Below are 26,330 nucleotides of genomic sequence, written 5' to 3'. Positions count from 1 at the left end.
TAACGAGACAGTCTCCTTTATTGAGATATTATTTTTCACAAATTGCCTGAGATCCAATGGCATTTTTTTTTCACCAAAACCAAAGCCAAGTTCCAGGATGAAACTCTAGCAGCAGGTTGACTGGACAGGTGGCAAAGAGGGTAAAAGAGGCACGCCGTCCCAGAGCTAACCTGCCAGCTGTCCCAAGCTCTGTCCTGGACTCGAATCCATGGGTTCATGCCAAAGGGTGGCAGGGCCCCTGGCAGCTGCCGGACTGTGGATCTCAGACTATCTCCCCTCCGGGGACCTAAACAGTAACTCGCGCTCAAACTGCTCTGCAGTCAGTGTGCCCTGGATGGGCTCGCAGCCCGGGTTGAACACCGAGTATGCACTTCTCTCTCCCTCCTTCTTCTCCTCAGGGCTCCGCGTGCCGACGTACATCCAGTAGAACAAGGACAGGACAAAATAAGCCAGTCCAAATTCCAGCTCCACAAATAGGCCCAGGAGAACCAGCCAGAGGAGCACCTTCAAGACAGTGATCCTGGTCAGGAGCCACTGGTCCCGTGGCGCTGGTGGGACGGCTGAGTGCAGAGGGGGCCAGGACGGGCTGTTTCCCAGTGGAGCAGGAGCTGGAGTGGCTTCCTAGGGCACAAAACAAACAAACGGATGAATAAAGGGTAATGGGGCTGAGAGGATCCAAACAAATCTGGAGAGGCATTTCTCACTGCTCTGGGCAGGCTTCCGGCTCACTGATTTTTATTTTTCTTGCCCTGCTCTCTAAAACAATCATTCTTCCCCCCGACCCCACCACCCCCAAAGAGCTCATGAGCTCTGCTCCAAACAGAATCAGAACTGTTCAGCATTTAAGTGAGATGTGACCCCCTAAAAACCTTACAGCATTCAGATGGATTCCATTCGCTGGAGACATTTCCTCGGATTAGTCTGTGGCTAACAAGAGCTCATTTGGGCCCCCAATAGAAACTCCCCAGTAATTGGTTACGCAATAGCCAAGCATATGCTTCCCTTCAAGGGCAACAGAAGTTTGCTGATTGGATTAGATGAGCTAAAATACCGTAAGTGAGTGACATGATTCTAAAACGGAGACTCTACCAGAAACAGGAAACAAAATCTCTCGCACATATCTTTAAAAGCCACTGACAGGGCCCCCTTCCTCACCCTTTTCCCATCCACAGGGGCCTCCCCCAGACCAGGCGGGGCTTCATACCTGGATCCCAAGCCATCAGCCGCACAGCTACTAAATAACCCTCCTGAAACACCTATCAAACCTCCCACAAATGTCATGGCCTCTAGATTACAATCCAGTAACCCAGTACCCGAGGCGAGGCTGTGTTTGGGAAGTCAGAGATGCCAGACTCAGACTCCTGCCTGGGTGCTGATGGGGACACCCCGGCTTAGTGGCTTTAATGAGCTTGGTTCCTAGTGCAGCATTCCCCAAACTTTCCTGGGTATGATGTACAGTTAGAAATACATTCCAGGGGCTAGAGCTATAGCACAGTGGGTAGGGCGTCTGCCTTGCACGCGGTCAACCCAGGTTGATTCCCAGCATCCCATGTGTTCCCCTGAGCACTGCCAGGCGTAATTCCTGAGTGCAGAGCCAGGAGTAACGCCCTGTGCATCGCCGGGTGTGACCCAAAAAGAAAAAAAAAAAAAAAGAAAGACATTCCAGTGTGTTTGTGGGGGGAGGGGGGTGCTGGGGAGATAGCTCAAAACACATGCTTTACATGTGAGAGCCCCAAGCTGGATGCCAGCACTGTATGATCTCCCAAGCACTGCCAGGTATGCCCTTCTCTGCCAGAAAAACTAAATAATTTGTAATGGGACTCAGTATATACACATACACACACGTCCATACATATATACACATACAGGTACCAGAGAAGCCTCACAAATCAATAAATGCACTCCCTACATGTAAATGCAAACATATTTTATATTAATTCTGTGCCTAGGTTTGATGTCTAGCACTGCATATACTACCCCCCAAAATTAAAATATGCGAGTGTCTGAGGGGGCCGGGGTGCCAGCGGGGCAGGTGGATCATGTTTGGGTCTGGTGACTAGATCTGTGTGTGGTGAGCAGTGCAGTGGGCACACTCAGCCCTACTGGGGCTGGGGACAGCGTATGCAATGATGGAGAGCAACCCCAGGCCCTCACAAGTCATGTGCCCCTGACCCCTGGGCTATTTCTCTGGCCCCTTCATTTCATTTTAAAAGAGAAACAAGACGCTCTAAGCTGATTGCAACAGCTGTGAATCGTTCATGATCTGCAGTCTGAGAAACAATCTTTAGCTTCCTGTGCCACAGACTCTGCAATCTATCACCCACAAGTGCATCCTCGACTCCCAGCAGCCCACTAGCCAAAGGCAGAGTCAGTCTGCTCTCCCCTCCTCAGCGCTGGCTTCCAGCAGTCCCGGCCAGTGGCCAGGAGGGAGTGCCTGGGCTTCCTGGCTCCCGGAGCCCCCATCACAGCACGGCTCTGCACCCCACCCACCTGTCCCAATTTCACTCAGACACTTCCAACTTCAGGAAAAGCTGAAGTCCAAAGCTATGAACAACTTGTTTGTAAAAGTTGTGTTGGCACATGATTAAAAAAAAAATATATTAGCTCCGGGCGCCATCTCAGCACACCAGTGGCCTTGATCCAGAGACACAGCAGCTCGCTGGAGACCTCGCAGGACCCCGAGTGGAGCCAATTCCATGGGGCGCCTCAGATGGAATGTGTGTGCCCTCTCCACCCACTCCAGATAAAACCTTGGAGGGCACGAGCTTCCGGAAGCAAAACCCAGGTACTCGGTTCCAGGACTAGGACTCCAGGCCACGTGGTGGCCCCCAGAGAAGGGTTGGCCCTCCCCATCTCCCCACCTACTTGGGTTCCTGGCTGCCACGCCCAAGATCTGCCTACAGGCGCCATCCCAGAACATCAGCAGCCTTGATCCACAGACTCCCAAATAAATCTCAAAATGGATCAGCTCACTACAGAGATGTCTCTGGACCCCAACCATTTACAATTTTAGAATTCCAGAAGCATGCACGACCTATCATGGTATTCATGATAAGCAATAAAAAATAAATTATCTAACATCTGCCCCTGGCAGGCAGGCTTGAATAGTGGTGGGAAATTTCCAACAAACCACAATGCCCAAAAATAGAGAGAGTATGGGGGAAAATGTCTGTCATAGAGGCAGGGGGAGGGGTTGGACAGGGTGAGGGAATACTGGGGACAGTGGTGATGGAGAATGTGCACTGGTGGAGGGATAGGTGTTCAATCCTTGTATGACTGAAACTCAAACATAAAAGCTTTGTAACTGTATTTCAGGGTGATTCAATTAAAAAGAAATTAAAAGCCCGATTCAGTATCGCCTATCTCCCTCTCCCAACAGAAGTCACATGTATCCCTCAGTTTTTTTTATAAAGTACTACAAGACTACTTATTTATGAGCCTGGCAAGCTCACTGTGGCGTATTTGATATGCCAAATACAGAAACAATGATGGGTCTCATTCCCCTTACCCTGAAAGAGCCTCTAATGCAGCACCACTGGGAAGAACGAGTAAAGAGAGGCTGCTAAAGTCTCAGGGCTAGGATGAATGGAGACATTACTGGTGCCCACTCGAGCAAATCAATGATCAACGGTATGACAGTGACATAGTGAAGTACTACGAGGCCACAACTGTCATGACCTTTGGAATGGGGCTGGTAGCCAGAGCCAAATAGGCATACCACACATCACAGATTCTCAATACACAGTACAACTTCTAGGCTGTTTCTTCAGTTATATCCCCATTCTTCACATGCAAATTTAAAAAGGGATCACAGTGAAAGAGGCAAGATCCTGGCACTCTGGTGGTAGACATGGTGTAGGAGCACTGAAAGTATAAATCAATAATATTCTGCTACCAAAATTCCCGAAAGGAGAGAGAAAGAGAGAAAGAGAGAAAGAGAGAAAGAAAGAAAGAAAGAAAGAAAGAAAGAAAGAAAGAAAGAAAGAAAGAAAGAAAGAAAGAAGGAAGGAAGGAAGGAAGGAAGGAAGGAAGGAAGGAAGGAAGGAAGGAAGGAAGGAAGGAAGGAAGGAAGGAAGGAAGGAAGGAAGGAAAGAGTGAGCCTGCCAGAGAGACAGGCTGGGAGGTGGGGGGGGAAGTGGGGAGGGAAACTGTGAACACTGGTGGTAGAAAACATACAGTAGTGGAGGGAAGGATGGTGGAACACTGTATGACTGAAAAACCCAATCATGAACAGCTTTATAACTGTGTATCTTATGGTGATAAACAACAACAATTAATAATAATATTTTGCAAATGTTAAAAAATTAGAAAGTGGATCACTTTCCCCTTGGGGGGAAAAAAAAGACTGAGGTCACTTCAGGAATTCTATTTTGTTAGGACCTTCGTTTTGAGCATGTGCTCTGTAATCATCTTTTTCCAACTGGACTGGAAAGCCTGGGTAGAAGATCACTTTAAATGGTCCCTAGAGACACCCCCATTATTAACTAAAAAAATGTCCCTCTCAGATCTGGCCAGTGTGCATGACACTTCTTGTCCAGGAAGGAGGTGAAATCAGGTGAGAGATTGGCCTGTGTGGAAAGAGGCGAGGCCAGGCGAGGCGAGGCAGCAGTGTCCTGGGTATTCGAGGTTTGGGACCACAGGCTCCGGCCACAGGCGCTGGAAGCCTTAGTGCAGAGCAAATACATTCCTTTTACTGCTATTCAATATTTTTGATTCACGTCTTCTGCCACGCATGAAGGGGCTGCAGGGGCAGACGCAGGACCCCTGTCAGGAGCTCGTGCAGGTGGCCCCCTTCGAGTGCAGAGAAGGAAGTCAATACAGGACACAGCCCGAACTGCGTGCATGACTCAGGATCCACGTAAACTGGGCTCACTTGGTTATTTAGGGGGCAAAGAAGCAGCTAAGGCTCAAGGTCCACAGTGGAACTGGGGAGGCAGAGATGGGGATGCTCTAGGACCCAGAGGATCTCCCTCAAAGATCTTCTGACCTCATGAGAAGCATTTGGGGTGCTGGGAAGAGTCTAGAGAGATGAGATGGGGAGAGGACACAGTGAGGGAAGGGAAAGGAACAAAGAAGGGAAAGGATGCGCCAGCACCAGTTTTCAGGCAAAGCTTCGTAAAGAAGTGCTGGGGTCACATTCAGCACACACAGGCAATCTGGGGAAGACCATGTTCCCCCAAATCACGCTGCCTCCCACCTCAGGGCCTTTGCACGGGGCATCCATTGGAGAGAAACATCCCCTCCGTCACAGCACTTGGTGGCAGTGGGCTCCCACTCCCACAAACCCACTCTCACTGAACCCTGGGTTTGGGCTTGACACAGTTTCATCATCCTCTTCTGACAGCCTGCCTTCCTCTGCCTCCCCAAACTCCTAATGCACTTTCCTTTTGGGGTTTGGCTGGGATGCTTCAGGGGACCCTGGGGCCATTCCGGGTACTACTCCACCCATCAGGCCAGAAGTCTCATTGTTCAGGCCCAAGTCAAGAGTGCTCGGGGACCACAGAGTGTTGGGGATCAAAGCTGGGACCCTGTGCATGTCAGGCACCGCACCCCAGCCCTTGGGGTGCTCCCCAGGCCTCTCCGTGCAAGTTCTGAGGGCAGGGCTTATTCTGTCTTTATCACAGTTTTCAATCATTTAACACAGTAATAAAAAAAAAACAACGTGCATGCAACAGGGTTTAATTGAAAAAACAAGTAAAGGTTGGTCGGTTGATAAGGAAAAGGAAGATGACCCGCAAATCTGAAAGAGAAGAGGGGAAGGGTCAGGCTGAGCAGAGCCAGGTGACGCAAAGGAAAATATCTGAGCAAGGGGCTAACCCAGGGCCAGCTGGGGTGAGAAGCTATAGGACACACATGGGAGTAAGTCAGAAAAGGGCTTTTTAAACTTTTTCCACCTGCCAGCCCTTTATGCCAACAGGACTTTTATGTGGCCCCAGGCACATAAAATAGGTATTCAAGTCAAAGATTCACTGATAGAAAAAAAGTCATGTTTATGCTAAAACAATTTTTTTTGCAACCCCCCCCCCCCAATTAAGCTATGTGTTCACCTGTAGGTGACAACTGACAGTGTAAGAAGTTAGGAGCTAGTGGTACAATAAGGGCTGGCATGGATGTGTCTTGGGGGAGAGGCTAGGGTTTCAGGATTAAACAACTTTAAAAGCATCTTCACCCTAATGTAGCAGAAGCATGTCACAGAAAGAAATGTTCTATCTGGGAACTGCATCTCCCAAAGCAAAACTTGGGAGTGGAGGAAGGGAGATGTGAATACTCCATCAATAACTACAAGGAGCATTTAAAAGAGTTTTAGAAATCCCTGACAAGCCACACTGTGCTCGCAAATGTATTAGACAGAGATGGATTACAAATGATAGTGGGAAATGTAATGAGAATTTGCACACCAGTACAAATCCAGGAAAGATAATAGAATCAATAGAATCAAATTAAGTGGCTGAAGACAAAATCCCTTACGAAAAACAGAATGTCTGGGAAAGAGCCGATACCATCACCACTCCACTTTTGTGCCAGGCCATCAACTCGCAGGTTTTTAACAAGTTTCTCCAAGTTCAGCTTCTCTAGGACAACTCAATGAGCTCACACTTCCTTAGAAATAAGAAAGAGTAAGAAAGAAGTCAAACAGGGGGGCGGAGTGATAGTACCTAGGGTAAGGTATTCACCTTGCACACGGCCAACCTAGGTTAGATGCCCAGCATCCCATGTGGTCCCTTGAGCACAATCAGTAATAATTCCTAGGCATCGCCAGGTGTGGCCCAAAGGAAGGAAGGAAGGGAGGGAGGGAGGGAGGAAGGGAAAGGGAGAGGGAGAGGGAGAGAGAGAGAGAGAGAAATACTCATTGAGTGGGTTATACACTGTTTTGTGCTACAGGGAGGAAACAGGGTTTGGAGAAGTGAATTCTAAATGTGAATGTGTTCAGTGACATATTCAACAATGAAGTTATCCAGATATAAACTACATGCAAGGAAATGGCATGAAGTCTGCTCTACTCCCTTTCTGTAAATCATCTGGCACCCTTCATATTATGGAGAATCATTTCTAACCAACATGGAATAACAAGTTTTCCTTGACAAAAAAATAGAAAGCCTAAAGAATGCTGTATAATAATAAAGTTCAGAGAACTCATTTTAAAAGTTAGGTACACTTCGCCCCAGTATATTTTAATTTCAAAACGCAGTTTGGGGCTCTTACTACACTCACGGGCGGGGTGGGGGATAGGGAAATAAGGCTTTCCAGAAAGCTGACTTAAAGTATCAATCTGGGGCCAGAGGGTTAAGCCCGCAGGCTGTGTACTTGTCCCGCTCGGACCCGCTCAAGCCACAGCACTCACCAAAATGATCCCTGAGAGCAGAGTAAGCGCTGAAAACCGCCCAGAAACCAATCAAATAAAAAGCATCAATCTGATGTTTTGCCCTGTATTCTCACATCTACAGTAAAATTCCATGAACACATAGAGACGGGAATTAAGTGCAACTGCAAAAAAAGATGGTGCCAAAGAACTAAGAGTTAAAAAGTGTCCATATTTTCTAAAAATTCTGCTCCCTCCTTGAATATTTCACTACAGAACTTGAAAGAGTCTGATTCAATAGTGATGCAAAACTAGAGGCCCTGGCTGGCAATGCCAGTTACTGCACCTGCAAGTTTGGTATCCAGACCCCACTTTGGAAAGCAGAGGCTCTTTGGGGGACCGGCTGCATATGTGGCCCCGATGACCCTCACTTTTCGTCAGTATCCAATCAAAGCTTGTACCCTCCCTCGGCCAAGCGCGGTGTCTCTGCGCGGTTGGGGGTCTGCCAGCGCCATGGGACATCACAGGCAGATGCACTTTCCTGCGGGGCTCCGCTCCCTCCTCTGAATCTGGCACTGCCACAGCCGGGCCAGTCAGCGGGGCGGGAAGCACGAACCCCAACCCACAGCAGGTGGGAGGTGCGACCGCCCACGCCCAGCGGGAACGCGGCAGGGGGCGTGGCCTGGGTCCCACGTGGAGGTGGGCGGGACCTCTCCCGGAGGGGCGGGGCCTGCAATCTCCAAGTCAGAGCGTGGCCAGTGCGCCCACGTGGCAGGGGGCGGGGCCTCACTCGGAGTGGCGGGGCCTGAGGCCGCCAGGTAGGGGGAGTGGCCTGGGCCCCACGTGGTGGTGGGCGGGGCCCTCTCCGGGCCGGGGACTACGGCCGCCAGGTAGGGAGCGTGGTCTGGGCGGCGCGTGTTGGTGGGCGGGGCCTGAAGCCGCCACGTAGCGGCCGGGCGGGGTTGGGCCCCGAGGTCTCCGGCAGCCAAGTTCTCGTTCCTCTCACCTGAGCGGGACCGGCTGGGGTCCTGGCACTCGCGGGCCTCGTTTTCCACCGCAGGCAGCGTTGTAGCCAGCCCGGGGCTGCTTCCGCCTTCTGGCCCGGTGCGGCCCGTCTCCGGGCCTCCCGGAACTCGGCCAGGCGCCGTTCCATGCCCAGCCGCCCGCGCCCGACTGCGCCTGCGCGGAGGGGTGCGCGTGCGCGCTGCGGCAGCCGGCGCTGCTCTGACGTCCCGGGGCGCCTGGCCAAGCGCCCGAGTCCAGCCCGGCCCGCAGGTCGGCATCAGGGGGCCCGCCTACCCGTTCCCTTGGGGCAGAGGGCACGGGGCTTGACCCCTGGAAACTGCTTCCTGGCAGGCTGTGCAGACCGCCAGTCCTACCCTGGCCGCAGTAGAAACTCAGTTTTAAGCGTGTAGGGATGTAACCTTAAATACACAGAGCTTGATCATGTGGCTCCACAGATGTGTGGAGCGTTTTTAAAAGGAGTGCATCTCCCATGGGGCACCACAACTAAAAATATTCAAGCAGCACTCCCCAGACTACGACCCTAGGGAACACGTGTGCGCACCACAGCCATGACGTGTCAAAAGTGGGCATACAAACAGCTCTGCTAAAGGACCGCAATCCTCTGAGCTCAGCCGGCTGTGTGGCCCGAGACAGCTGAAAATGTGCCAGAGCCATATCCAGGTGTGTGCTGCAACATTGTAGCAACACCACCAAAAAGGGAGCGGGAAAAAGAACTTGGGGAATTGCTAATGCAAAGGCGAAACTGGGCAGTGTGTTTGTGTGTTTTTAACTCAATGGGATTATATTTTGTGTACATCTGTATAACTGACTCAGAAATAGTATCCTCAGTTCTCTTTTAGCTTCTTCCTAATCAGTACCCACCCATTAAATTCTAGATCAGGTTAGGGACTTTTGGATTCCCCCCACCTGCTGCCCTGGGGTGTGCCTTCCGTGTGCCAGGCTTATCAGCCACATCCCCTAATAGATTTTAAAGCAATTCAAATATGCATTAGATATTGCTGGATTTGCGTCAAGAAACTAGACAGGGTGTCCTTATTTACAAACTACCAACTATTTACCAAGTGCCTGCTACATGTCAAGTTTTGTATTAGGAGGTGATGGCGTGAGCCCGGACCCATGCTTTCTTAGCACTTATATTCAAAACGTAAAGATGGTTTTGACAAACGGGTGCATATTTATATTTAATGTAATGTCAGGTACTGATCGGTACTTAAAGAATAGGGATGTTGGGGCTACTGAAAGCCAGTGACATGATGACTTCTCTGAGAAGTTGCCCTTTGAACAGAGACCTAAGTGAAATTAGTGGATGAGTTGAGTAGGTATCTGGGGAAGAGTGTCTTAGTCAGAGGAAAGGGCAAGTACTTAAGGCCAGAGACCTCAAGTGTTCCCAGAATATAAAGAAGCCAGTGTCGCTGGAGCAGAGGGAGGGATAGGGGTCAAAGTGGTAGGAATGAAGGTCCACTTGAAAGGTCCAGATCTTGTAAGGCCTTGCTTAGTGAAGATTTTTTTTCTTGTATTTTTGAGTGAATTGGCAATTTTGAGTAGGAATTTCTGAAGATTTTTGAAGATTTTTCTGAAGATTTTTCTGACTTTCTGAAGATTTTTTTTTAATTGTGGGGAACCACACCTGGCAATTCTTAGGAAGTTAAATATAAGCTCTCACATTAAATATAAGCTCTCTCCTTTTCTTTAAAAAAAAAGTGATGTTGAACTAGTCTTGAAGAGACAGCAAGCCACTGAATCATCCTGACTCCACAGCTCCTGGAGCACAGGTCATGACCATGTGGCAGCTCCAAATTTTACAATGCTGACAGCCCAGTAGAAACACAGCAAATTTGATAGGAAAGTTGTGTAGAAGCCCATTAAGCTCAATAAGTGAAAACAGTAACACAGAATACTCAACTAGCACCAACCAGCTCAGTAAATGTCTTTAGTAACACCATTGTGAGCTATATAACAACTTTCACAAATTTTCTTTTACTAAGCTTATTCATAACTTTATTTTTGTTGTAATGCGCAATATAAAATAAATTATTCTGTGACTGCTAAGGGGGTAAGCTTGGGGGTTGGGAGGGGAGAATGCCAGTGGTGCAATCAAAATAATGAGCAGTGCAACCAAGTGTGCCGACACCACAGATAATGTGTGCCACCTCAGAGACCTGCACCTGGTGTCACCTTCTCCATCCCAGAACAACACACGCCACCACGAAAATAATTAATGCAAGAGTAATTTTATGTTTGTGTGTGTGTTGTGACAAATGGTATAAACTATTTGTGCCACTGGGAGGTGGGAGGGTGAGGGGGCATTGAGGAGGGAAGGTCACACTGGTAGTGGGATTGATGTTGGGACAGTGCCTGAAACAACTGTATTATTAACTTTGTAAGTCATGATGTCCAATAAAGGTTAAAAAAATAACTGATATTGACTAGAGAGATAGTAGAGGAAATAGAGTGCTTGCCTTGCAAGTGGCTGACCACATCTCAGTGGCTGATACTCTATGGTCCCCCAAGAATCACCTAAGCTTAGAGCCAGGATTATTCTGAGCACCATTAGTTTGATGTGGCTCGAATATCCCATCCCAGCCCCCTTTTTAAACAATATATTTCAGGAATACACATTCACACCTCTTCTAAACTATGTTACAAAGTACTAATAATCTTGTACCACAGACCAAAGGGTACAAATAGGTCCTCTGCATCTTTTAACTCCTTTTCCTCTCATAAATCTGTTAGTAGAACCTCAGTTTTGCTATCACAACCTAAGTACTTGGTTTTGGTTTGGTTTAATTCTTGACTTTGTGGGGGCTGGAGCAATAGCACAAGTAGGGCATTTGCCTTGCATGTGACTGACCCGGGTTTGATTCCCAGCATCCCATATGGTCCCCTGAGCACTGTCAGGAGTAATTCCTGAGTGCATGAGCCAGGAGTAACCCCTGTGCATTGCCGGGTGTGACCCAAAAAACAAAAAAAAAATCTTGACTTTGTTTTGTCTCCGTATGATACAAAGGATTCTAAAGGACCACACTGACTGCTAGACAGGAATCCCAAAAGAATGCAAGTGTCAAAGGAAAGAAACAAGTTAGGATCAAGTACAGTCATGTTGGAGAGACTTACTATATGGGCTGGAGCAGTACTTAGAGGGGTGGTAATAATTGATCAGATTCTGAATTTATTTTGAAAATCTGAGCCAGCCAATCTGAGTACAGTAAGAAAAAAATGGAATCAGGAATAATGTATTTCTACCCACACACGCGTGCACACACACCCCTAATGTACACACGTACCCTGAGAACCAAGTGAATAATTCTTGGTCCCCCTACTAAAAATGGGCTGGAGAGATTGCTTCGTAAACAGGGTGCTTGTCTTGTACACAGTCAGCCCAAGTTCAGTTCCTGGCACCCTATATGGCCCACTGAATACTGCCAGAAGTGATCCCTGAGTATAGAGGCAATAGTAACCTGAGCAGCACTGATTTATTCCCATATAAATTAAGGGAAAACCAGCAAGGGAGAAATAGGAAACACCAAAAATTTCACTTGGGGTTCCAGCGAGTGCTTGCAGCCATGTTTCCAGATTGTGAACTAAGCTTTTGCCCCACGCAAGCTAACGGAGGAAATATCCTTCTTCCTTGGTTTTTCTTCCCTCTGGGAGGAAGAGGTGTGGTGTCCGCCATTTTATGGGACTTTTAAGCAGGTATGAACTTGGTAGCACGAGGGGCGGGGGGGGGGGGGGGAAATGTGCTTTGAACTTGAAACAGCAGGACGCCTGGGCAGTCTCGGGCCAGGGCCAGTGCCAGCTCGAGCTCTGCCGAGATTCGACCCGGGTGGCCATGCTTTTGCACAGCCGCTTTGCTGCTGAACGACCAGGATCCAGAGCCAGCTATATGACTTGGGGTTCCAGCGAGTGCTTGCAGCCATGTCTCCAGACTGTGAACTGAGCTTTTGCTCTATGCTGCCTCAGGAAGGGAAATGATTCAATTTCCAACTTAAATCTCCCTGGATTTAATTACTAAAATACAGAAATCCTAAAACTGCGCGGCCGTGGTAGCGTGACTTTATATCTCTTCATTCTTATCAGTGGAAAACTAATTATCAAATATTTCCCTGTCAATAGGGCCGTATTCTTGGGGGATAAATTCCAACAAGAATAGTGAGTTCTCTGTTGAAACTCCAACAACAATAGGGAGTATTGTGTTGAAATATGGAATGTAATCAAGGTAAAGAGAAAAGGAAGTGAAATTTTTCAGTTATTCGGGGGGGGGTTGGGGGCGTGGAATGTATACTGGGATTTTTTTTTTGGGTGGTGGAATATGGGCACTGGTGAAAGGACGGGTGTTTGAGCATTGTATAACTGAGACATAAGCCTGAGAACTTTGTAACTTTCCACATGGTGATTCAATAAAATAAATTTTAAAAAATTTTTTCATTTGGAGGTATGTCAAGAGTTTGAGCTATCTATTAGATATTTCGTATAGGCAGTTGGATAGTTAAAATTTATTTAGAGATAAATTGAGACTAGGCATACATATTGGGAGTCATCAACATATATTTGATACTTAGAACTGGAACGAGGCAATAGTCAGAGAGTGGTGTTGCTAAGAGATATTTTCAGATATATTAAAGATGCCCCAAAGAATTAAAGATGGTTTGTAAGACAGGAAAAAAATGGGGTCACAGAAGCACATTGAGAAACTGCAGAGAGAGCTGGTGTGTAGCTCAGTGATAGAACACTTGTCTTGCTAGGGTGAGGCTCTGGATGCCGCTGAAAGAAGAAACCATGGAGAAAACTTGTTACCCATCTTGGAGTCAGGAATAGGTCTGTATTTCCCAAGACAAGATTCTTTTCATGATTGTGTTTCTTACTCAGTCATGACACTGATCAACTAAAGCATACAAACTTCACTTCAAACCTGCTGTCAGCAAGGCAAAGGGGTTACTCAAGGACAGTTTTGTGGAAAGAGTTACAATGATTCTGCGGGGAGCCGACAAGAAGGGATGATTCACAGGAAGTGACAGCAGCTTCTGGAGCTCAAGAAGCAAAAGGACAGCTTTTTTCAGAACCCAGTGACACCTCTCCTTAAAGAAGAAGCCCCCAAGGGAACAAAGAATGGGTAGAGAAGGTGGAACAAAGATCAAAAGAACACACTCTCTTCTGCCAATGCTGATGGCATTCTGGCTCCATTTTGCTTTGGTAACTCTATTTTCCCTTTGTTTTGTGATTTATTATGTTTATTTTGTCTGAGTGCTTTAAATCGTTTGTTGAACAGAAAAGGAATACGAAAAATATAATGAAGAACAACTCCTGCCAAACTGACTTCATTTCATGTTTAATGAGAACAATAAATAATAAATGTCCCAAAGTGTCCTTAATGTGTGAGACTTCACTATGAAACCATTGTACATACCAAATTACATACATATATAATGTGTGTACATATATATCACATTTATGAGTAATAAAATGTCCACATGCCCAGTGATATATTGTGTTTGGCCTCAGTTCTGAACTCCTTGAATTGATGCCATAAAAAGCAAAGAGTGCTTTCCATTCCATGGCTTGGAACTTAGCCCTACAAGTAGCTTTGACCAGTGGGATGATGGCAGATTTTATACAAGCATGCGGTGTTCTTGTCCCAATTAAGCAAGTCTCTTAGTACTGTTCACTACCATGAGAAGAACCCACAGCACAAACCAGCTGGTCCATGAATAACAGTCACAAGGATTCTCATCGCCCACCTGACCCACAGTCCTGCAGTTTAAAGCTGAGCTGCCCAGCTGAGCCAGTCTAACCTAGCTGATCCCAGCTTACCCCAAGTTGTGTGAAAAAAAAGCAATCACTTTGGCACCATGTGCATATTTATATTTAATCAGGTACTAATCTGTGCTGCTCCCCAACCCTTCATCTTGGTTATTTTTAAGGACTTTTGCACCTGTCTTCATGAATAAGATCTTCCAATAATGTTTCTTTCATACTCTGTCCTTGAAAGGTTTACAGTTTAGGATTAGTATGTTAGCTTTATGGAATAGCTTGAATTGTGTCTCCATCTTTCCCCCCAATTTTTCTAGTTTAACTAAAATTGGCCTGCTTGATTGTTTGACAAGATTTAGGGATACCATCTGCACCTATTGTTTTCTTTGATTAAATAAGTAAATACAAGCTATAATTAGGCAGATTCATAGTGGTCAGCATAGCCTGACCCCAAGTTGTTGAGAAATGGATCAACATCAGTCTCTTTTCTGTGGTCTTTAGACAAGGTTCAGATGAAAATACAAAAGGCTAATTTATCATATTCTCAGGAGATAAAAATGTTAGCAAGATTTACCATTAGGACTTTAGGTAAAAGAAATAAATAAGTTGAAATGAAATTGATTTCTACATGATTAAAAGGTTGTAGAGTTGTTGAGAGGGGATTCTTCTCCTCCTGCACTTTCATTTATGTTTTTTCCTTAATTTCTGCCTTGAGAATAGTTTATTTCAACCATGAACTGGGGTTGGGGTGGTGCTCGAGCTACTGCAGTAAATTCTACTGTCATTAGAGACTTCCTCCTGCCACTCCTACCCCACGGTCTTCTGCTTTGGGCCTATTCTAGGTTTGCTTTCTAGGGAGCTTTGCAAACTTTGAGCTAAACCCTACTTTGCTTTCATGACAACTCAGTATATCCAGAGGGTAGTGACATGGATGAAACATCTGGAGCAGGGTTACTTAGCCTTGCTACTTTAGATCTTTGCACCAAAAAAAGAACTTTTTTTTGTTAAGTTCTTTTATTTTTTATTTGGTTGGGGGTGCTTCAAAGCAGTGCTCAGAAGGCTGAGGGGTCACTCCAAGTATATTCGGCTGCCCAGGGTAGATAAGATGGATCAGAGCTGCTTAGGCCTGCTGTGGTGGTGCTCACAGGCCTCCAAAACCACACCCACAAAGCCGGAGTGTGGCCATGGCATGCAGTTCTGGGGTAGACATCAAGGAATGCTGCCCCACACTCCCAGGATACTCCCCAAGGACCAGCTCACTCTTCTATTTAAGGTTTGTTCTGTCATGTAGCATTTATAGCAGTATTCCTGCTCTCTGCTCTGGTCACTGTAGACAGTGAATACTTCTGGCGAGAGTTGGATTTTACTGCAAGGAACAACAAAAAATATCTCCGGTATCAAATGTCACCCAGGAGGCAAAATCCTTGGTAGCATCTAGAAACTAAACTGTAGAGTTTAGAGTGTAAGAGTGGTAAAGACAGTGAGTGGTTTGGGGCAGAAAAGAGGCAGAGGTTTTCCCAGTTATAGAAACAAATGGGAGAACTACTGGGGGTGTGGGCTCAGAAAGGCAGATCTAAGGTGAAATCTAAAGAGAAATGAAAGGCAGGGAGAGTGGGAGGAAGGGAGGGAGGGAGGAAGGGAGGGAGGGAGGGAGGAAGGAAGGAAGGAAGGAAGGAAGGAAGGAAGGAAGGAAGGAAGGAAGGAAGGAAGGAAGGAAGGAGGGAGGGAGGGAGGGAGGGAGGGAGGGAGGAAGGGAGGGAGGGAGGGAGGGAGGGAGAGGAGGAGGGAGGAAGGAAAGGGAAGGAAGGAAGGAAGGAAGGAAGGAAGGAAGGAAGGAAGGAAGGAAGGAAGGAAGGAAGGAAGGAGGGAGGGAAGGAGAAAGGAAGGAGGGAAGGAGGAAGGGAAGAAGGAAGGAGGGAGGGAGGGAGGGAGGGAGGGAAGGAGAAAGGAAGGAGGGAAGGAGGAAGGGAGGGAGAGGGGGAGGAAGGGAAGGAAGGAAGGAAGGAAGGAAGGAAGGAAGGAAGGAAGGAAGGAAGGAAGGAAGGAAGGAAGGAAGGAAGGAAGGAAGGAAGGAAGGAAAGGGAGGGAGGGAGGGAGGGAGGGAGGGAGGGAGGGAGGGAGGGAGGGAGGGAGGGAGGGAGGGGAAGGATGGGCAAAGGAAAGGGAAGGAGGGAGGAGGGAAGGCAGGCTGGAAGGAGATATTTTTCAACAGCTCAACAATTCCAGAAGCCGTACTGCTGCCTTTCAGTTCAGCAAGTGTCTGAAACTCTGTGGACTGTGTCACTATCAGCAATGCTGACTTCTGAGGTGAAAGGGCATTTAGATATACTCAATGATTACTCTCTTCTAACCAGAGAACTTTATTAAGTTCCAGCAAACTGGGGGAATAGAATGAAGACTGTAGAGTAACTGGTTGAGAACTGTCCCACAAGTGTCAGTGCCATCGCCTCCTGCCCTCGCTGAATCTCACATCTCTGTACCTGTAGACCGCCGGTCTCTGTAAGCCCCTGAGGGCCTTGATTGGCTGCTGGAGTGTGTCCAACTCACCCCTGAGGCAGACAGTCAGGAAGTGGGGCTCAGTCCCATCCCCTAGAGAGACTCACCGAGTTTTACCAGAATTGGTAGACAGACCAGGCCCTGACTCCCCAGTGGGGGTGGCTTAGACATGTGTTCCAGTGTCCCAGGACTCCATAGGATGAATGAGTCTCTCTAACTCATAACTCATGACTCTCCCAGTTCCTGACTCACTACTACCTGCTCTGGAAAACACCTTCCAGTAAACCTTGTACAGTCAGATCACTTGGACAGCATTTTGTGATTGAGAACCAAAAGTGAGAGCCATGCAAGACCTAATTAGGCAGTCCCATAGACTTGTTCGCAGAGAAGCAAGTCAGCCAAGGGCTGGTGGGCATTTCTCACTAAGACAGACACGGGGCTTTTGAGACTAGGTTTGGGGCCTGGGGAGATAGCACAGAGGGCTAGAGTGTGTGTCGGCATACAGACGTCCCAGGTTGGATCATTGGCGCTGCATGTACCCTGCACAGCACCTGGTGGCCCTGGCAGCCTCTAGCATGCTGGTAACGAGCAGCACTAGGCTATATATTACCAAAAGTGGCCCCTGGGTTACCCGAACACTGCTTAGGGCACTGCCCCCAAAAAGCAAAAATGCAAGGAGAATGCTGTCCAGAGACAGGGATAAAGAAATTAGGGAGATGGAAAGGAAGAGGAGGAGAGAGGTAAGGAAGACCAATACACTATAGTCTATCCAGAACAGCTCTAGCGGGGGGATTTGGTCTGCACTGTGGACCGCAGAATCCAGTCCTACTGTGGAATCACAATAAGCCACTTTCACTAGATCTCATTGTGACAATGACAGCATTATTCAGACAATTTATATAAAAGGAAGCAAATGGCAAAGAATCTGAGGCCTCCTGTGGAGGGAGAGTTTGTGAAAGAGTGTATGCTAGCTCTCTCTGCTGCTGCACAAGCAGTATCCCAGAGGTCAACTGAATTACTTTGGACATGAGAGCTCGCAAAAATGCCTCCAGACTGTGAACTGAGGCACTGTCCCATGCGGCGCCAGCAGGCAGGGGTTTCTCTCTCTCAACCCTTCCTTCCTGGGCACAGCATGGCGATCGCCGCTTTTTGAGCACAAAATGGAGGTACCAGCCTGGCTGCCGCAGGACCGCGCAAGATCCCAGGGGGCAGGGGGTACTGGCTCCGCCCTCTGCTGATATTTAAGCGCAGAGCCACACGTGTGTGGCCTTTCCACTGCTGCACGAGCACAATCCCAGAGGCCTGAACTACTTTGGACACAAGAGCTAGAAAAAATGCCTCCAGACTGTGAACTGAGCCACTGCCCCATGCGGTGCCAGCGGGCAAGGGTTTCTCTCTCACCAGGCTTTTCCATCTCATGAGCACCACAAAAGGGAAGTAAAAGCTTGTAGTGATGCAATTTCTGGCAGAATTTTCCCTGGACTTTATACAGAAACCCAAAACTATGGCCATGCGACCTAATATCTCTTAATTGTCAGCAATGTGAAACGGTTCCTTTTTAGCAGGTCTATCTTTGGGGGGAAACTCCAAACAATAATAGTTTTTTGTTGAAATATTGAAGGTAACCAAAGTAGCAACCATTTCTCTAGACTGTGAACTAAGCTATAGCCCCACGCTGGCCAAGGAGAGGAAATACCCTTCTTTCTCGGTTCTTTTCTCTTTTCGGGGAGAAACGTGGTGTGGCGTCCGCTATATTATGAGATCTATTAAGCAGGCACGAACTTGGTGGCGCAGGAAGGGGGAAAAATTATGTACTTGGAACAGCGGGATGCTTGGGCAGTCTCGGGCTGGGGCCGATACCAGCACACGCTCCACCGAGATTCGACCCGGATGGCCACACTTTTGTGCGGCCGCTTTGCTGCTGATCAACCAGAATCCGGAGGCAAACTAGACTACTTTTGGTTCCAGAAACTACTTGCAGCCATGTCTCTAGACTGTGAACTAAGCCATAGCCCCACGCTGGCTGAGGACAGGAAATATCCTTCTTTCTCGGTTTTCTTTTCCCTTATCGGGTGGCGTGATGTCGGCCATATTATGAGGACTATTAAGCAGGCACGACTTGGTGGCGCGGGAAGGAGGAAAAAAAGAAAAGAGTTATGTACTTGGAACAGCGGGACTTTATTCTCAGCAATGGAAAACTAATTATCAAATGCTTCCTTGGTAGTAGGGCTGTCTAGTGAGTTTTGTATTGAAATATGGAATGTAATCAAGGTAAAGAGAAAATGAAGTGAAATTTATCAGTTACGCAGGCGGGGAGGGGGTGGGGAGGCGGGGGTGGGAGGTATATTGGGGTTTTGGGTGGTGGAATATGGGCACTGGTGAAGGGATGGGTGTTTGAGTATTGTATAACTGAGACATAAGCCTGAGAACTTTGTAACCTTCCATATGGTGATTCAATAAAAACAAAAGGAAAAAAAGAAAGAGTGTATGCTAGCTGCTACAGAATCAAAGGTAAAATTATTCAGGGCACTAGTTTGTCTCAGAGAACGATCTCAGATGAGATTACTGACTTAGCACAAGATATTGAAGAAACACAGAGGAATTCTTGCAAGACATTTCCAGTTTATCCTTCTGTCCTGTGACAAGACAGGATATAACGAAAGCACAGTGGGTAGGGCATTTACCTTGCACGCAGCCGACCCGGGTTCGATTACCCCATCCCTCTTGGAGAGCCCGGCAAACTACTGAGAGTATCCTGCCCACATGGCAGAGCCTGGCAAGCTACCCATGGTGTATTCAATATGCCAAAAATAGTAACAACAAGTCTCACAATGGAGACATTACTGATGCCCGCTCGAGGAAATCCATGAACAGTGGGACAACAGTGCTCCGGTGCTGCCCAACCTGCCGTTGTTTGCAGCACCACTGCAGAGTTTGTCACGGGAGAGAACATCTGGCATGCACTTCAAGAGGTGGTAACTTGTTTGAGAGACTTGTTTTATCAATGAAAAACTTGAACTAATATTTGACAAGATAGAGGCCCTTGCTACAGGTGGCAGTCCAGCCACGGTTGACTCACAAGAACGAAATCATTTCACTCAAGTTTTTAAAATCATAACCAAGAAGCTGTTCATAGTCGGATTTCAGTCATACAATGTCCCAACACCAGTCCCCCACATCAATGTATATTTCCTACCACCAGTGTACCCATTTTCCCTCCCACTACCCTACCATCCTCCTCCCCCTGCCTGCCTCTATAGCAAGCACCTTTCTTTTCTATCTCTTTCTCTCCTTTTGGGCATTATGGTTTGCAATAGAGGTACTAAGAGGTCATTGTATTTGTTCAGTATGTTCAGCATTCTTAATGGGAAGGTAAATCTGTAGTAGCTTTTTTTAACTGGGTGGAAGCTTTGGAGTGAGGACATGACTGTTGGGGCTTTTGGAAGTATAGGGAGGTGGGAGGAGGTAGCCAATCCCAACCCCAAGAAAGCCTGGGGAATTCGATCACAAAACCCCCATACCCAAAGTTTTAGCAGATTAGTATCTCAGTGAGGTCCATTCCAAGACACTGGACTTCAGCCCAGCGTATGGTGGCAATTTGGATGTGGGAGCAAGTGGCTGCCAGGGGCTCTGCTTAGGCAGGCACCAGGCAAAGCCACTCCCTCTCCAATCTACCCTGGAGGGGTAGTCTGTTCAGCCTTGCACAGGTGCAAGATTACCCACAACTTTTGATCTCTTTTGAGATTTGTTTATGGGTCTCTGAAGCAAGCCTAATCAATGAGCTTGTATGGCTCAGCCAAAGATGGTTTGTGGGTGTGGCTCCCCTATACCTGAATTTTGGTAGTTTAATTTCTTGGAAGACTTTCTCCTGAGTTGTTGGAGTCAGGTCAGAAGCAAAGCAGCAATTTTGGGTATCAGGGAGGCCACAGGCACCATCAGGCTACTGACGCCCTCCCCTCATCCACCCCCGCCACCCCCGTGTCCAACACTAGTGGCACTACACCCTCTGGACCCCAGTGGTGGTAGCAGTTGTGGTCCCAGCAGGGACAAAGACCAAACTGCTGCCATTTGTGACTTGGGAGCTCTGGGTGGACTGAAGCCATGAGTCCAGCAGGATCAGCCCCAGGGACACACCCCATCCTCAGTCTCCAGATGGTTGGCACTCAGTAAGGTTTTCCTCCGGACGGCACTGGCGCCGTGGGCTGGTCTGAGGAAGAAATGGTGGTGGGATGCCCTGCTAGCTACCAGCTGCCTGACCAGCCACCCGTGGTGGGAACCCGGGCGCCCCCTCAACTCTGGGACCCATCTCCATGGTAGGGCCTAGTTGGACCCGAAGAGCCCCACTCATTCCTGCTAAAACATGGCTGCCACCTGCCCAGAGTGTGGAGAGCTGTGGTAGCTCTGTCAGCCTCAGATCTCTCCGGGAACTGCTGCCATCCGCCCACTCGGGCCAGAGCTCGGTCTCAGGTGCCAGTTTGGTTCCATCTAAAGCCACTCTTTCTGAGAGAAAATATTTAAAGGGAACTTGCAGTCATTCACGCAGAAATGTTATGAGCCCATCGGCCCTGCTGTCCAGAGGCTGAGAGCTGCTGCTGCTCTGTCAGCCCAGCCACCATCTTCTCTCTGTTTCACTGTTGATTTAAGTGACAACATCATATGCCTCTGCATTACACACCAAGAACATCTCTGTGTGTGGTTTTCGCAGCTCAACAATATGATGTCATCAATAGGGTCATGAAAAAGCTTTGCAAAAGCAGAGAGTTTAAGGAGGTCTAGAGCAACAGTTTAGGAAGTAGCCAAATGCTCTCCTCTTGGGGCATGTGATCTTGTTTATCCCTGTGAATCACACGTACATGCTCATGAGGCTGTGCAAACTGCAGCAGGGGGTCAAGCAATCCACATAGAAGAAGGGAAAGCCTGCAAGGGAGCTCAGTGAGGGCCAGTGCCTATGTGATCTAGAGCACAGGGTGGACATTACCATGTACCTCTCAGTGAATGACAAGCAGAACCTCAACCAGTTTCTCAGCTCCCTGCCTTATTATATCATTTGAAGAAGAATTAAGTGGAAAGTACAACTTGAAGGAAATATTACAAAACATTTTCCTACTCTGAAAAGAAAGTGTAATCTATGACACTTGAGTACACTGGTGAACATGAGGAATTAAATGAGGTAGTGGAAATATCATGCATATGAAAGGTAAACCAATGAAGTTGAACATATTTGCCTCACCTTCAATGTGGAACCAGCTGATGTGCCTGATAACCTACAAAACAAAATCATTCAGCTGCAAAGTGATAATGAGCTGAAAGCTAGATACAGTACCCCTCCACTACTGGAGCTATATAAGCAATGACAAATTTCTCACTTTGAGAAGACAAGTATCAAAATATGCATCAATACTTAAAACAACTTATGACTGAGAGCAATTCTTTTCAAAACTTACATTGCAAAGAGTGACTGTGTTCCAGATTACCCCACAAAAACCTAGAAAATCAATTCCAAGTATCAATATCATCAATACTAGCCAATATCACAGGCCTCACCAAAGAGAAGCAGTTCCAGTCATCGCCTTAGAGATGAGTTAAGTAAGCACTTGACTAGATATACCAGACTAATTTTTAACTGATTATTTTATATGGTCTGCAAATGATGTTATAAATGTCCAATGTCACTTGGCAGAAAAAAAATTTCCCACCCAGTTAAAGAGGTAGATAAGACACCATAGTAAAGGATTATAGGTATTCGGGAGAGTGAAGGTGGGACTTGAACTCAGGCCAGGGAGTGGCAAGGCATCAGATTTAAAAGTAAGGAAAAGGAGCCAGATGATGAAAACTAATAAGGTTATATGATGTCTGGGTGTTGCTATAAACAATAAGTAATTTCTGGTGATAATTCCATTGCAGGGGTGTTGGGGCTGCATGGTTTCATTCAGAGTCATATTCATCTGTGTGCAGGAATCACTTTTGGCAATGCTCTGAGAACATATGTGGTTCTGGATATTGAATCCAAGCCAGCCATACACAAGACAAGTGCCTTTTCTGATGTGCTATCTCTCTAGCCCCATTTTCTTTTATTTCCTTTTATTCCTTCCTCCCTTTATTTCTCTCTTGCTTTCTTCCTTTCTTTCTCTCTCTCCCTCTTTCATTCTTTCTTTCCCTCTATCTACTCAGAGTCTCACACATACAAGGTCAGTACTCTACCACTAAGCCACATCCCCAGTCCTGATAACTAATTCTTTATAGCACTGTCTTTTGTATTTGTATTGGAAGGTATGACCTGCTGCACTTGGTTGGTGAATACAACTGCTCTTGCCACTCAGCTTCTGCTGGTTTGCTTCTTGCTTCTCTCCAGCTACAGATATATTATGTTCCACCAGAGCCTCTGACCATCTGTCTTGCTGATCCCATTATCTGAAGCTTCCTCATTTCACTCTTCTGCATCATCCTAACTCCCTCTCACCACCAAGGTCTCAGGGAGTGAAAGTTCTCTGCCCACCTGACTTGCCTCACATTCTTCTTCTATTTTGAATTCTATTTTGCTTGACTTTGCTCAGAGAAATGCCTTCTATGGTTTGTAGGACAGATGATCAGACTAAATTACCTGTAAGAGAGATGATCAGACTAAATTATAGTAAGGCAAACTCTAAACATTATCTCCAAATCCTTTCAAAGAGAGTTTATTCAAAAATAAGTAGAGAAGAATCTCTAGGCTTTGAGAATTCACATAAAACAACAGGATTGGTGTGTCAGAAGAGCACTGTTTTTCTGTGGAATGTGGCAATGTGTATGGACAGGAATAAAGCTGAGTTTTTGCCCTTCCCATTCTTTGAAGAAATGGGCCTTTGCTGAAATATATGCACATGCACCCAGACAAGTATGTTTCCTCTTCCTGGACACTCCTGCTTTAGCCCCTGTATTTCTCTCCAGCTACTGACCTTCTAGAGCCTTGTCTGAACATGGGAACTCGGGGCCCAAATGTACCCATATTTTATTCTAATAGCATTAACTAAGACTTGGAGGCCAACCTGGTCTCCTCTGTTCTGCTTAACAAAGCAGCAGGAATGTAGCCAACCCCCCCCTACACACACACACACACACACACACACACACACACACTGTCCACCACCACAGCCAACTGGGCTCAGCCCAGCTGTTAGTCATTTCAGGGCTCTGCTCGCAGGGGAGTTGTTAGAATTTCTGTAGTCAGCAATGTAATGGAAGGAGAGTGAGGCCATTGCTACCCAGAATTCTTCCAACTTGCCCATTTCTTTTCTAGATTAATCCCCTATGAAGGAGATGTTCTATCTGAGTTCTTCCCTTAAAAGAAAATGTTTGCCCTTGAAGACCACTTGATTAATTCTGTATCAACAATAAATACCTGTTGGCTTCCAGTAAGAGTCTGGCCATTAACGGATGATTCATTTATGTAAGCAATATGCTGTCTACCCTTGGAAATGGTTACAGAATGCACTTTCCTCCACAGTGCTTCAAAAAGGCGGAGACAGTCATTCAACGTTACACAGTAAACAGCCAGAATCTAAGCCAGAATCTGACTCTAGAGCCCAGGAATCCACTCTTCTGCTCCTTTTCCCAGGCTGGCCATTTTCAGGGGTTTATGAATACACCCAGTGATGTTAGGATCCCTGGATTGAAAAAAACTTACAGACTCATAGAGAAGATGGAACAAGAATGTTAAATACTACGAGGGCCCAGGGATATCTCAGCAGTAAAAGCACCTGCCTCACAAGTGTGAAGCCATGAGTTTCATCCCCTGAACATACCCATGATCCTAGAAACACTACCTTTTGGGATTCATGGGACCACCACAAAAGGTGAGATCTATGGCACACCACAGCCAGGTATGTGCAGCCCCCAACAACAACAGCTACAACAACAAAAAGGGAAGGGAAAGCCAAGGAGATCTCAAAGGACTGGACTCTGCTTGATAAGGGAGGCCTGCCTAGTCTCCTAAGAACCAATGGAAATGGCCCTATGCACCACCTGGCCATGCACCAGCCTGTTGGACCCACACCACTGAGCCCTCTCCCACCCTCAGTAGGTCTGCTGGGTACAAGGTTCCTATTCAAAAAACTTTTTTTGAATGTTTGTGGATAACTGGTACTCTATGTTTTATTCATTTTTTATTTGTTTGAAGGCCTCACCCACTGGTGCTCAGGGATCATTCTTGGTGGCCTCAGGAGACAATGTGTGGTGCCGAGGATGGAGCCCAGGTCTGCTGCCTGTAAGGCAAGTCCCTGTTGTACTATTTCCCCAGACTTCTGCTACATTTTTAAGCTAAGGAAGATACTACTCATCTGAGATAGTTGAATTGAAATTGTTTTAAAATTGCTTAAATGTGTTTAATTATTTTTAAAGGAAGAAAGCTTACATAGAACTTCTTTCCTGCTTCCACCCCTGACTCTCATCAGAACTTTTTTGAACCACCACCACCAACAAAACACTTCGAAGTGTTGTGGAAAATCTCACTACGAACCAGTGAAAAACCTAGCAGCATGTTCTGACAGGTGGGAGAAGTCAGAGAAGTCAGTTTAATTATGCCAGCATACCAGGACAGCTCATGTTTAAAGTACTAGACACCAAAAGGCAAGAGCTCTGTTTTATATAGTATGGGGGTGGGGGGGGAGGGATGGCATTTATGTACAGATGGTGGGATAGTACAGAAGCAGAAATTCCTAAGCATATTGTTTTGCAAAGCAAGGTTTGGACCACCTCAAGGGGAGCAACTGCCCAACTTACCAAGGTTACAAAGCTAGACTATGGCCATTTCAAATACTTCCTGAATGCATCCCATGGTTATATCATATTACTCACTCAGTAGCCCCTTGGAAACCCCTCTCTGAAGTTAGCCTATTTGAAATGCGGGCAGAGGTCTATTTTCCTCATCACAAGAGCTTTTGTAAACCAAGATAAACCACTGTCTTCCCCATGATCTTCATAGGCTTGAATTATTTTGAAGAGATCTTGATGTATAAAGTTCCTGTACTCCATCATCACCAAAGAACCCACAATCGTCCACCATTTTCACTGTGTAAATTCTAATCTGATCTTCATCCCCCTTCACTCCTCCACACTGTTAATAAATTTTTTAATCCAAAGATAAGGATTAATCATTGTTCAACACTGTATATTTCCTTATTTTGTTTTTTTTTATTTATTTATTTTTAATTAGTGAATCACCATGAGGATACAGTTACAGATTTATACATTTTTGTGCTCATGTTTCCCCCATACAAAGTTTGAGAACCCATCCCTTCACCAGTGCCCATTCTCCACCACTGGTACACCCAACATCCCTCCTACCCTCTCCAATCCCGTCTCCCCCCACCCCACCCAGCCACTGTGCCAGGGCATTTCCTTTTGTTCTCTCTCTCATTGGGTGTTGTGGTTTGCAATAGAGGTCTTGAGTGGCCACTGTGTTCAGTCTCTAGACCACATTTAGCCTGCATCAGCCTTCCCCCTCATGGCCTCCGACCGCATTATACTTGGTGATCCCTTCTCTGAGTTGCCCTCTCCCCAGAATGTGAGGCCAGCTTCCAAGCCATGGAGTCAACCTCCTGGTACTTATTTCTACTATTCTTCTATTCTTGGGTGTTAGTCTCCTACTCTGTTATTCTATATTCCACAGATGAGTGCAATCTTTCTATGTCTGTCTCTCTCTTTCTGACTCATTTCACTTAGCATGATACTTTCCATGCCGATCCACTTATATGCAAATTTCATGACCTCATTTTTTCTAACA

General features: G+C 46.8%; 1 protein-coding gene across 1 annotated transcript; it reads right to left on the bottom strand.

Moving 5' to 3' along the window:
• On the bottom strand, nt 1-8,592 carry SAYSD1 (SAYSVFN motif domain containing 1). The gene is made up of 2 exons (XM_004619340.2): nt 8,307-8,592; nt 1-621 (listed from the first exon to the last, which is right to left on the bottom strand). Exons 1-2 carry the CDS (start codon nt 8,451-8,453, stop codon nt 268-270), a joined length of 501 nt encoding a protein of 166 aa, XP_004619397.1. The 5' UTR covers nt 8,454-8,592; the 3' UTR covers nt 1-267.
• Between the last annotated feature and the right edge of the window lie 17,738 nt (nt 8,593-26,330).

The sequence above is a fragment of the Sorex araneus genome, chromosome 5, assembly GCF_027595985.1.
Source record: "Sorex araneus isolate mSorAra2 chromosome 5, mSorAra2.pri, whole genome shotgun sequence".
Classification (NCBI taxonomy): domain Eukaryota; kingdom Metazoa; phylum Chordata; class Mammalia; order Eulipotyphla; family Soricidae; genus Sorex; species Sorex araneus.
The sequence above is the reverse complement of the archived record's forward strand: the minus strand, read 5'-3'. Positions and strand labels throughout refer to the sequence as shown.

Excerpts from the sequence above, each read along its gene's own strand:
- SAYSD1 (XM_004619340.2), bottom strand. The coding sequence starts at position 8,453 with ATGGAACGGCGCCTGGCCGAGTTCCGGGAGGCCCGGAGACGGGCCGCA. Across the intron at positions 622-8,306 it reads CCCCAGCCGGTCCCGCTCAG|GAAGCCACTCCAGCTCCTGC; the intron begins GTGAGAGGAACG and ends TTTGTGCCCTAG.